Here is a 12,737-nt window from a genome sequence, read left to right as displayed (position 1 = left end):
GGGCTAACACGAACAGGGCGCCGCCGTCCAATTGCTATGCGCTACTGCCAGAGTCTGACGCGGAGGCAAAGAATGAAGTCGGACCAAAGAACGTATTTGCTCGCTGACCAAAAAGGCAAAAAAGAGCTGAGATCGGATTTTAGCTTCTGGTATTCGAATAAACTATTTTTTTTTATTAGCGCGGTTTTCTTGTTTCTTGGGTCGCGGCTGCCGGCTTTCATGGATTTTTTTCTTGGCTCAGAAAGCAGGTGCAGTCGCGCTCCCCTTTTCAACTGTTTCTTATCAACCGGTCCTACCTCGTCACTTTGTAGTGACCATTCTCCCTCCCCTCTCTGCTCCTTTCTCTTCCCCCCTCCCTTTCCCAGCGCCACTTTTCCATCGTCAATTACGTCCCCAATTGATCTGAAAAATGGCGACTCTCGCGCCAGCTCTGAGCCGGCCAGCAAGCTCGCGCCCGCTGAGCGCGCAGCTGCTCAAGCTCAACCAGCTCCAGCAGCCGAGACAGCAGGTTCGCCGGATAGCCACGACGACGAACACTACCGCGTCGCCATTACTGCGGTCTGAAAGGTCTTCGGCTGCGACTCGCGGCCGCGTCGCCGGTGCTGCCCTGCCCGGTGCTGCGCTGTCGCGCCAATTCGCCAGACAATATGCGTCCGAGGCTTCCAGTGCCCGGGGTGATCTACCTGCGCCCAAGCGCAGCAAGGTGCGGTCGGCGTTCCGCTGGATTTGGCGGTTGACTTACATCTCCCTGCTGGGCGGCATCGTCTACGTCGGCTACGATGTCTACCAGGATCGCAACCCTGAGCCGCAGGTGGCTCGCGATCCTAGCAAGAAGACGCTGGTGATTCTGGGTGCGTTGTCTAGCCCTGACCCTGCCCCTGCCCTGATTGTGCATCACTAACTTGGGATAGGCACCGGCTGGGGCTCTGTCTCTCTGCTCAAGAAGCTCGATACCGAAAACTACAACGTCGTTGTCATCTCGCCTCGCAACTACTTCCTGTTCACCCCTCTGCTTCCTTCCTGCACCACTGGCCTGATTGAGCACCGCTCCATCATGGAGCCCATCCGCACTATATGCCGCTCCAAGAAGGGCCCCGTGACCTTCTACGAGGCCGAGGCGAGCTCCGTTGACGTCACCCGCAAGATTGTCAAGATCCGCGACAACTCTGACATTCGCGGCGATACCAGCGAGACCGAGGTCCCCTACGACATGCTCGTTGTTGGTGTCGGGGCTGAGAACGCCACGTTCGGTATACCCGGCGTGCGCGAGAACTCGTGCTTCCTCAAGGAGATTGGCGATGCCCAGCAAATTCGCAAGAAGATCATGGACTGCGTCGAGACTGCCGCTTTCAAGGACCAGCCCGAGGCTGAGATTGACCGCCTGCTGCACATGGTTGTCGTCGGCGGTGGCCCGACGGGCGTCGAGTTCGCCGGCGAGCTCCGCGATTTCTTCGAGGACGACATCCGCAAGCTGATTCCCGACATTGCCGACCGCTTCCGTGTGACCTTGATTGAGGCCCTTCCCAACGTCCTGCCGAGCTTCTCTAAGCAGTTGATCGAGTACACCGAGAGCACATTCAAGGAGGAGGAGATTGCCATCCACACCAAGACCATGGTCAAGAAGGTGACCGAGAAGGCTGTCGAGGCCGAGGTCTCCAAGCCCGACGGCACCAAGGAGCGCGTCACCTTCCCCTACGGGCTGCTCGTCTGGGCCACCGGTAACACCCTGCGCCCGCTCGTTCGCGACATGATGTCGAGCATTCCCGCCCAGAAGGACTCGCGCCGCGGCCTGGCCGTCAACGAGTACCTTGTGGTGCAGGGTGCCCGTGACATTTGGGCCGTCGGCGACTGCGCCGTGGCCGGCTATGCCCCAACCGCCCAGGTCGCGTCGCAGGAGGGCAACTTCCTTGCCCGCCTGTTCAACAACATGGCCAAGACGGCCGCGCTCGAGGAGCGCATTCAGACCCTGAGCTCGTCGCTGAACCTGAAGCCTGGCGTTGACTCGGCCGCCGTCAGCCGCGAGATTGAGGAGACGGAGCGCAAGCTTTTGCGCGTCAAGGACATCAAGCCCTTCCACTACTCGCACCAGGGTAGTCTCGCCTACATTGGCAGCGAGAAGGCTGTTGCTGATGTCAGCTGGTTCAACGGCAACGTTGCCTCGGGTGGAACGATGACCTACTACTTCTGGCGCTCCGCCTACCTGTCCATGGTCTTCAGCACACGCAACCGTCTGCTGGTGCTAAACGACTGGTTCAAGTCGAAGCTGTTCGGTCGTGATATTTCCCGGGAGTAATTTAGTTTTGGTCGCTCTGAGCTTTTTGTCGATGCGATATCTACTACGGCTGTTTGTTTGTTCGTGCCCGTTTTCTATAGACTTTTTCCTGTTCCCTTCTTATCGTTCCCTCTGCGTTTTATTTTTATTTTCCTCACGGTTTTAACGTGTACTTAGAGGTTTATCTTTTTGGGGGCGTCATTCAAAACGCCTTGAGCTGGCCGATGGCTTCTTCCATTCTATCTGACACGAGTTTATCGTTCTTGGTCACATGTGTTCGATCTAAATTTCGAGTTCAACATTCGTGCACATGTAGCAAAGCAGCCGTGTTGCCCATTTGAGCAAATCTCACCCAATGCAATATTTTGGAAGGTGATTTTTTGTAATTTTATTTTGGTCACGGTGCCGAACAGGCAATGCTACTTGAGCCCTGCTTTTCTTGTTTGTTTCCTTTTGTGGCCATTTATTCCAGGTGTCTATCGAAACTGTCACCAGGCCACGAACTCGGCCCTTATATCTCGCCCACTTTCAAGGCCCTCCCTTTCGGAACAAATTACCAGTCGCCGAGGTAGCATCACTAAAGGATACAAATGGCGCTGGGGAAAGCGAGTATGTCGATGGTTTTGTGTTTGACTCAGTCGCCAACTCCTCTTGCCAGCTGCCTGTGCCGGCGGCTGCTGCTATCTCATCGACAATGAAGGCGACTATGAAAACGTCGCCTTCGACGTCACGCTGCTGTATATGACGTACTGAATGATATCGGTGGACGGAGGGATCAAGGCCGCACTAGAAGCTGATACGTCCAGGGCCGTTGATATGTTTGTGGCAGGATCTTCCCGTGTATTCCAGTACCATGGGCATCTATTTTCGTCTAGGGCGAACAGACTGGTTTCAAATCCTCTCCGGTCAAGAGGACCTGACCATGTGAAAACCTGGCCGGCCGCTTCCTTCTCCTCCTTGACAGTATCCGCACATATGTCCGGCTTTCTCTGGTGACATAATTTTCGACAACTGTATACTCCTCTTCAGATTCAGATCTCAAAAGATACGCAGAGTGGTCGTGTACAACACATCGGCACAGCTCGGCCACATCGCTGTTTGTGTCGGCATCACCATCTGGCAATACGGTCATCTCACTGTAAGTCTGCAGACCCTCTACAAGTCGTCTAAGCAGTATCCTATTTAGAGTCCAAGGAAAGGAGGCGCCAAACTGTACATCTTGCCAGTATTTAAAGAAGTTCATCTGGGATTTATTTTTCCAGCCGAGTGCAGGGTTGTCGAACACGCGAGATATTGTGTTGCAGGCTGGATGCGTCGACGGTTTGTATGACTTGAAATGATAGAAAAGGTCTGCGTTGCAAACGTATATATTAAAGAACAGATCTGTTATATATTTCGGGCACTGCGGATGAAGCTATCACAGCTTGATAATACTCGGTGTAGGGCGAGGTCGATTTGGTAGACAAGTATTAGTACATATATACCGGCGTATAAGTGCGCATACTCTATGTAGCAGTACTGGGTTGTGTCACTGTGGCGGACAATGCATGCAATGTGCTTCTCCAGGGGCAAGAGGGAAGGCCAAGCCAGTCCAGATCAAGTCCCCACACGAAAGCGCCACCCACCCGCCCATGCCGCAAACATTAGAAAGATCTGGCCGCTTGGCTTGTGCGTCCACCCCTCCATCCCGCCATTGTGGCAGCTCATTCTGTGTTGTATCAAAGGCAGGAGCCAACACGCGACCAGCATCGGGCCTTCCTGATGCTCTCGCTTTCTGTTTTTGGCATGTTGCCGGCGATGTAAACTGTAAACACAAAACACTCCGTAGCCCCTTCCCCGCAAAACATATTGGGGGCATCACATCGTGGATTTACCCCTTTACCAATTTCTGTCCTGGCGAGAGCTTCACTCTCCCTCTCCAAGATCCTCAGCGCTCACTGGCTAGGCCTCAGGCTCAAATATCGTCGGACCTACACCAGCCTGTTGCCCGAGGATATCTGTCATGGTATTTAGACAGTCTTGCCACCCAACCGTTGCTTGCTACAGTCTATGCTATACGAATCCACGCAAGAGTTGACATCATTTCTCGAGCCCCTTTTGTTTCGACGGCGCATTCAACAGCTCAGGAGAACTGAATCTCACTGAGCCACCGCACGACACTCTTCGCATCCGCACGACCATATGGGAGCAGGCTGAGACCTGCCAGAAGCGGCAACACACCGATCCTGAAATTGCACTACCCGCAAGATAATTTTTCAGCTTTTTTTACATCTGCTGTCATCTGTCTCCTGCTGCATTGTTCCGTGAGTCGAGTCTCAGAGCCCCACGCCCGCATATCTCGGCCAGGCCAGACCGGGATTCCCAATAGCCTCGTCATCCACAAGCCTGTCGCTCTTGTGGGTCGCTGCTTAGCATCGCCCTGACGAACTCTTCCCCTATTTTTCTTCATGAACTGTTCTGCTGCTTCCTGGATTTTTGCGAGCACGTCTGCCTGCGTTACTGGTCCAGTATCTGCCTGTCGCCTGGATCGCTTGCCTCTTCGTCTTCACTCCACACCCCAATGTCCTTGCCCTTCTCGTTCTCGTCATCTTGTGCTTCTTGTGTTTTTCTCCTGCTTTGTTCTGACTCGTCTCAGCCTGCTGACTGCTTCCATCCAGCTCGATCGTCTTCGCACTCGGGCGGCATTGATACACCTTTTTGACCTTCGCTCGGTTGTCTGCTGACCCCGCTCGCTCGCCATCCCAGCGCCAGCCTAACCTAACACTGCTAACAACACCAGCCAATCCCACAAGGGTCACCGCGCCCAAAGTCCCCAACGTCATTGTTAGCCGCGAGGGACAAGAAAAACTCTTCTCGCCTGCCACCGTCCACCAAATTAGACAAGGGGTAGAGAAAACATTAAATTCCCTAATATTAAAACCGAAAAAATACACCACTCCACAAAACCGCACTTCCTTTCTCCTCAGAACCCTCATCCGTCCTCACGGTCCACCCAAAACCTGTGAGTCCACCCCTCCGTCTCTCCGCCAGCCAGAACCTCACCCCTCGTCGTATCTCGCCTCCGCGACGCGTTTCTCTCCTTTCGTCCTGCTCCGGCCCCCGATCCGCAACCACAACCTCCGTGCTCATCCACAAGCAAGGAGGACAAGGAACCTCCCCCGCACACCGTTAACATCTTTGTTCTCGCCAGGCTCCCAGGAGCCCCTCTCTCCGTCTTCATCTTCCTCAATTTCGCACAAGCGCGTCGTCCACCATGGGTCAAACACTATCGGAGCCGATCGTCGACAAGGTACGTTCCGTTCATTGCCTCTGGCATTCTCGGTTGCAGAGGCAGCCGTACGACTCGTCATTTGCGCTTCTTTTGCACATGTTGTTTCTCGCCCATTCCGACTGATGCCGTACTGCCGCCACTTTCCCCACGCTCGGTTTGTGCCCTCGTACGCTGTTTTACGTCTTGCCGCCGCACATACAGACATCGCAACTTGACAACCGTTTCCGACCGCGTTGGCCTTAATTTTCCCATCATTTGTGCGGATCATGACCGGATATCGTCGTTGACCCGTCATTGAGGGCCATCTCTGGGGTTACTTTTTCTCGCATGCGCCTGTCCCCGCCCGTTCTGACGCTCACGCGCCCCATATCGCTCACTGCCCCGCCGACAACCACGAACGACCACAGACGATTCACTTCTTTTGCAATGCGCGCGCGTGTCTTTTGGAAGCGTCGGAAACTTGTTGACTTGGAGAGCTTTTATGACTAACAATTGGTTTTTTCATCGTGCCTTATAGTCGTCCGACAAGGGCGAAGATGACCGCCTCCTCTACGGCGTGTCGGCCATGCAGGGCTGGCGCATCAGCATGGAAGACGCCCACACCACTGTTCTTGACCTACTCCAGAACTTCCCCCTCGCCGCCAAGTCCCACGCCTCGAAAATCAGCTTTTTCGGTGTATACGATGGCCATGGAGGCGATAAAGTAGCCCTGTTCGCTGGAGAGAACGTACACAAAATCGTCGCCAAACAAGAGTCTTTTAAGAAAAGCAATTACGAGCAAGCCCTCAAGGACGGCTTTTTGGCTACTGACCGAGCCATCCTAAACGGTATGAATTTATATGTCCAACGAAAAGAGGGGGAGCACCGACGAGGGGACAACACGCCTTGTTCCGGGCCCCTAGGGTCTTGGTGATTCAATATTTCTGACCCAGCGTTTGCAGACCCTAGGTATGAGGAGGAGGTATCGGGCTGCACTGCCTGCGTCGGCCTCATCACCGACGACAAAATCTACTGCGTGAGTTTCCGTCTTTCATTTCCCTTTTCTGAGTCGCGCTTATGGCCTGCTAGCGGATTGCTGACCCGTGGCCCCCTCTTCCAGGCCAATGCCGGTGATTCCAGAGCCGTTCTCGGTGTCAAGGGTCGTGCAAAGCCATTGTCGTTCGACCACAAGCCACAGAATGACGGTATGTTCCGTAGTTATTTTCTTTTGCATGTACCAAGACGCACATGCAAAAGGCTCTTGCTGACGTTTGCTTTTACCCCCCATATAGGTGAGAAGGCGCGCATCACGGCTGCCGGCGGCTTCGTCGACTTTGGTCGTGTCAACGGCAACCTTGCCCTGTCCCGTGCGATTGGCGATTTCGAATTCAAGAAGAGCGCCGAGCTGTCTCCCGAGCTTCAGATTGTCACTGCGTATCCCGACGTGACCGTCCACGACCTTACGGACAACGATGAGTTCCTCGTCATTGCTTGCGACGGTAGGTCCAGAAAGAAGCAGAACGAACCGGAAACCAAATAAGAGGCAAAAGGGCTAGAATGCTAATAAGACACGTCATAAAAGGTATTTGGGATTGCCAGTCCTCGCAGGCTGTTGTCGAGTTCGTCAGACGCGGTATTGCCGCAAAGCAGGACCTCGACAAGATTTGCGAAAACATGATGGACAACTGCCTTGCCTCCAACTCTGAGACCGGCGGCGTAGGCTGCGACAACATGACCATGTCCATTGTCGGTATCCTCCGTGGCAAGACAAAGGAGGAGTGGTACGAGGAGATCGCCCGGCGGGTGGCTGATGGCGATGGTCCGTGTGCCCCGCCCGAGTATGGTGAGTTGCGACCTATCGAACTTTGAAAGCAAACACACCGCTGTGTCCCATTCTCGAGCTAACTTCTTGCGTTTTTCTTTTCTGCAGCGGAGTTTCGCGGCCCGGGCGTTCACCACAACTTCGACGACAGCGACAGCGGCTACGACATTGAGACTGACCACCGGTCACAATCGTTTGGCATCGGCGGCAACCGGGGAAGAATAATTCTTTTGGGCGACGGTTCCGAGGTCCTGACTGACTCGGACGATACGGAGATGTTCGACCGTGAAGACAAAGACCTGGATAGCCAGGTCTCCAAGGCGTCCGCCTCGTCGGACGATGAGACGGACGAGACCAAGGCGAGCGACGTGAAGAGCGAGGGTGCCGCAGATGGCGCCGCAGTCAAGGTGGAGGACAGTTCCAGTGGTGCCGAGACAACAGAAGCCTCAAAGCCAGCGGATGCCGAGGCGCCTGCCGCTGATGCATCCGCCAAGTAGGTATTTGTCCGGACAGCGAATGGAATAAAGTATCTGTGACGAGAAAGAACGAGAACGGGCCATGACAAGGCGGCTGTATTGTAGTACTTCCTCAAGCAGCAAACAACTACAACTACCTGCAGGTCTTGTCATCTAGCTCGACCTCGCCCTCTCAAACGTTTTTGGACCGAAGGCCGGACTAACAACGCATGTTCATGGTTCACGGACGAGCCGGAGATCCCCTCGCCGCTTTATCTTGGTACTCGCCGGCTGGAATTCAACCATCTGGTGTGCTGTCATTTTATAATTGTGGCGAGGATCCAAAAGAGAAGAGGTCACGCGTCTTTTTTGTTTCTGTGTCTGTTTTATGTGTAACCTTTTTTGTCCCCTTCATTTTTTGTTCATTTTTCTTTTCTTGTGTCTGTGGGGTTTTTATATCTTTGTTATTGCTTTTGATTTTGCCCTGTCATTTATATCATGGCCCTTTTGTCGCCTTTTTGCTTGCCGCATACGTGTTTTATATTGCCTGTGCTTGCTCGACTCGAAATCATTATTTCTTGCCTGCTTTCACTTTATATAAATCGAGCCCATCATTGGTCATACTTCATTGTCTCTCTTTATTCCTCTCCGGACTCCTACCGAATTTCCCTTCCGACGGCCATTCGAGAAGCATACATGGATTGCAAACCGCAGAAGCAGCGTGGCGTTCAAATGGAGCGGCGTGGCAGCATGGCTGGTTGGCGTGGACAGCATCAAAACTAAAGAAAAACATATAACAGAGTAATAAAGAAGTTTTGCAAAAAAGCGAACATAGGTTGTTTTGGACATGAACGAGGTTTACTACTAAACGACAAAAACCGATGCAAAGACACTCCAAGACATGACGTGACATGACCGATATATTACACTTGTCAACAATATAAATAAACGCATATACACCTTAGGTCATCTAAAATGAAGAGCAAGTTTAAAGTCGTAGAAACGTATAAAGGTACAAAAGTCCAGCAGGTGATGAATGGTATTGGTATACAAAATAAAGCGACTTCATGATTACACAGAGATTGGAAGTTATATGGTCCCCTGACGCCATAACAATGATGCAAAGTGCGGGGTTTGGTGTCTATGATATGTACATGGAATTGACACGAAATCGTGTGCAGCCTCACCATCTCGAGGTGGTTCTGGGCTGCTTGGAGGTCTTGGTTTCCTTCTTTGGGGGCAGCCAGTCGGGCTGGATCTCGACATAAGCAGGCCCGCCCTGTGGACTGTATTCGGGGCCCCTGCTCCTATTCGCGCCTCTGCTCTTGCCGCGCGTGACCAGTTTCCGGCGAAGCGGAATTCGTAGTGGCGGCGGCGGCGGCCGGCCATCTCGACCGTGTCGTTCTTCGCTATCTAGGACACCCTGGTCGAAACGGTCCTTGAGCAGCGCATTGTCACGGTCTAGTGCCTCCTCGAGAACTTGGCTCAGAGGCAATGCCGGCTCCCAGCCATCATAGTACGAGGCCCAGCGCGCACTCGCGGCAGCGCCTATGGATGCAAAGGAAGCGCGGTCCCGTCCAGGGTGGTGGCCATCCTGGCCCCCAAACTCACCGCGCAGGACTTTGACAAGGTGCGCCGTCTGCGGACCCGTATCGCCCGCCAGAACACGGCCGGCCTTCTTGTTCATCCAGTGGTTGGTGCGACGCAAGATGCTGGCATAGACCCAGACTGCGCCCATTGCGTAGGACATGCGGCGGTGGTACGCCATTTCGTGGAGCAGATGGTAGGTGACACTGTCTGCGGGCACGGCTCTGGTGCTGGGAGACGATCGGGTAATTGCGACCGTGGCCGGTGTGGTCGTCTCGACCGGAGCTTGTGCTTGGTCTTGGTCGGCTTCGTTGTCGATTCGTGTTCTAACGACACCATCACTGACGGCATCCATTTGCCGGAGGATGGCGAGTGCATGGCGCAGCTTGAACTGCCGCTTGGCGTGGGTCAGAACGATATTGAAGCTGATTGTGTTGAGCGCCTGGGCGGCCACCAGGTTGGATGGCTCATTTTGCGGTGACAGCGACTGCTGGTGTTGCTGTTCTTGCAGAAGATGCTGTTGCTGCTGCTTTTCCTGGGCTTTGACCTGCTCAACGCGGTCACGCCAATCCTGCTTCCGTGTCAAGATACCGAGCATCTCTTGGCACTCCGCAAACCGACTGTGGCTCGCAAAGACTTCGAGGATGCGGTTGGCTGCCGGCCGCGTCAACCAGTCCGAGCCGTAGCGCTCGGCCTGGCCCGCCATAAAGTCATCGAAAAAGGCGGCCGCGTTGTAGTCGTCGTTGTAGATTTGGTTCTGTTCCCTCCTTTTCCTCTGCTCTTGCCTATGCTCGGCGATAGCCCGCAAGACATCGTACTCGGCCATTTCTTGGGCGATGCACTGCCGCGCCTCGGGGGAGTCGAGCAAGCCGCCCCGGGCTTGCATTGCGTGCAAGATGTGGCGCTTCACCTCTTCGCTCTCAAACAGTTGGAGGAACAGCACCCACGTCGTCAGGTTGGGCATGTGTCCCCGGTTCTCCATCAGCGCCAGAGTCGAGCTAAAGTTGCGCAGGTCCTGCGTCTTGACCACGGAGGCAAGCAGGATGTTGAACGTATCCGTGTCCATACGCAGACGAAGCCGTTCGGCACGCACAAAGAGTGCCCGGGCCTCGGGGCGGTAAGTCTCGCCGTGCTTGCTGAGAAACGCCAGGGCTAGCTTGAAAGCCGACAGGGACAGCACGTCCCTGACAGCATCGTCATCGAAAAGCGAGTGTAGCAGATCGGCCACGGTGCGGTCGTGGCTGTTGAGGACTGGGTTGCCATCGGCCGTGGCGATAGTGTCCTGGCCCTGGGCCTGGCCGTCAGCATGATTGCCATGTTCATCGTCGTTATCCGTGCTCTGCCTCCTTGACCAGCTGCTGCTCTGGGGATACAGCTGCGGGGCAAGGTGTGCCGGCGGCCTGCCGTTGACAAGCGCCGCTACATATCGCTCAAACGATTCGCGCGTCCACACTTCTGGCCGTGGAATCTCGTGGGCGCCGATATCAGTAACGTGAGGGCTCAGCACGTAATCGGCGAGCTGCTTGCTGTCGTCGAGATAGTAGGAAGATGAAACCAGACTCCAGGTCTGAGTGGCCGTAGAGTCTAGGGCGGTTTCAGAGGACTGGTTCTCGGCCTGGCTGCTGACTGGTTGCGGCAGCTGTGTTGGTGATATTGAAGGTGGTGGTGACCGCTCAGCACGTCTATCATCCAGGCGCACGTTTGGGCTCACTGCCACGGGCACGGCATCCTTCGCAAAGAAGGTCACCTCGCTCGCGGCACGGTAGATCGATGGCATTGTTCCAGAAAGCGTGAGCAGCCAGGAATGGTCAGCATCTTGTCTTTGAGCATTGGTGCCCGTCGCATCGTCAGCAGACTGTGTCTGACCCAGTGTACCCGCATTCCGGCGGTACAACCGAAGGATGCAACCGGAGCGCCCTGATATCTTCCAGAGCGTCCCGTCGACGCCATGCAGCAGCTCCTGGATAAACGGGCTGTCTCCTGGAAATGCAAGAGACACAGCGTTCCGCCGATACTGCCCTGCTTGCGGCTTGGTGCCCGGTGCTCCGGACTGGTGCGGCAACTGCTGCTGTAGAAGTGGTGCCAGGGGAGACGCCGTACGGCTCATTGAGTAGAGCTGTACAAACTGGGATGGCGTCAGCCCGGATGCAAGCCGTGGTGCCACAACAGTGCCACCCACGCCTGGCACCAACAGCTCGTCCTTTCCTGGTGTGGCCGCCGCCAGCCGTTGGAGAATAACCCGCCAGTCGGGCAGCGGCCGCAGCTGCGCCTGCCGGATCACCTCGAGCCGCTCCTGCCGGAAAACCGACTTCCCGTGCCGCATCCGACTGTGAAATGTCTCGCTGCGATGCTCATAGTCCATTGCAGGTTCGACCAAGACCGACAGATTGGCGGGACGGGGCACTATGGGCTCGCCTGCGAGGCTGTTCAGCAGCGTGGCGCCTGGTGATGGAGGCGGCTGCGGCACACCGCTGGTGCTGGTGCTCTCGAGCACCTCGCCATTCTCACGGCGCCTCTGCTCCTCAATGTCTCGCTGTTTCCGTTCTTCCCGCTCCTTAGCAAGCTCCACCCACGAGACAACGTCAGCCTTGGTTTGCTCTGCCGCACCGGCGAAGACGCTGCGGCTCGTGCTGAAGCGACGGCTGAGAGTCGTCTCTGGCCTGCGACGGTCGAAGGAGCGTTGTGCAAGCAATCGTAACTGCAAACACCCTATCGACGCAGGGCCGAGGCCGTCACCACATCGGCCGGCGGCTGACCTGGGCGGTACTGGTCGGCCGCTGCTGAGTAGCGGCCGTAGCCTCTGCATTGTTGCACGCGGCGCAGTCGGCTGCTATAACGGTGCTCGAGCCATAGAGGACGGTGGAGCGTTCGAGATGTCGGGGGTTGGATCGTTCGTGTTGAAGAGAGGACGTCGCGCGGAAAAAGGGGGTTCGTATGGTAGACGGTAAATAAAGGAATGCTGCGTAAAAGGAAGGTCGCTTTGCTGCGGGTGGCTCCTTCTTTTTGGCTTTGACGTCGTCCTTCGGCATAATTAGTGCTGTTTGTATTTTCTTCTTATCGATAAGGCGCGCTACATATCGGGAAGCCGCGACTGGGATGTCGGCGCTGAAAGCAACTACACTTAAAATACAGGGATCCAAGCGCTGTCACCACGTATTACATCATCTTCCATTGCAGTTTAATACACAAATAAAGCTTGCTCAATACAATTCGAAATGCAAGTAGGAATGCAATTTAAGGATGCTCGTATTTCGATGCCTCATATATCAATGCAATGTAAAACGCCTGTGCAATGCTTTTATCGCTAAATCCAAATGACGAAAGTCGACTGAACGAATGAGTGAATATCGA

The 12,737-nt window shown here is 54.8% G+C and overlaps 3 protein-coding genes across 3 annotated transcripts; 2 read left to right on the top strand and 1 right to left on the bottom strand.

The window, feature by feature from the left end:
- Positions 1 to 409: 409 nt before the first annotated feature.
- Positions 410 to 2,293, top strand: SPSK_04110 (NADH dehydrogenase; the record flags this gene model as incomplete). The annotated part of the gene is made up of 2 exons (XM_016730921.1): positions 410 to 851; positions 912 to 2,293. 2 exons carry the CDS (start codon positions 410 to 412, stop codon positions 2,291 to 2,293), a joined length of 1,824 nt encoding a protein of 607 aa, XP_016585844.1.
- Positions 2,294 to 5,525: 3,232 nt separating this feature from the next.
- On the top strand, positions 5,526 to 7,841 carry SPSK_04031 (uncharacterized protein; the record flags this gene model as incomplete). Its single annotated transcript, XM_016730844.1, has 6 exons — positions 5,526 to 5,561; positions 6,061 to 6,370; positions 6,485 to 6,727; positions 6,815 to 7,021; positions 7,105 to 7,365; positions 7,453 to 7,841. 6 exons carry the CDS (start codon positions 5,526 to 5,528, stop codon positions 7,839 to 7,841), a joined length of 1,446 nt encoding a protein of 481 aa, XP_016585843.1.
- A 1,141-nt stretch (positions 7,842 to 8,982) lies between these two features.
- Positions 8,983 to 12,192, bottom strand: SPSK_03934 (uncharacterized protein; the record flags this gene model as incomplete). The annotated part of the gene is made up of 1 exon (XM_016730749.1): positions 8,983 to 12,192. One exon carries the CDS (start codon positions 12,190 to 12,192, stop codon positions 8,983 to 8,985), a length of 3,210 nt encoding a protein of 1,069 aa, XP_016585842.1.
- Between the last annotated feature and the right edge of the window lie 545 nt (positions 12,193 to 12,737).

Source organism: Sporothrix schenckii, assembly GCF_000961545.1.
Source record: "Sporothrix schenckii 1099-18 chromosome Unknown Cont47, whole genome shotgun sequence".
Classification (NCBI taxonomy): Eukaryota; Fungi; Ascomycota; class Sordariomycetes; order Ophiostomatales; family Ophiostomataceae; genus Sporothrix; species Sporothrix schenckii.
The sequence above is the reverse complement of the archived record's forward strand: the minus strand, read 5'-3'. Positions and strand labels throughout refer to the sequence as shown.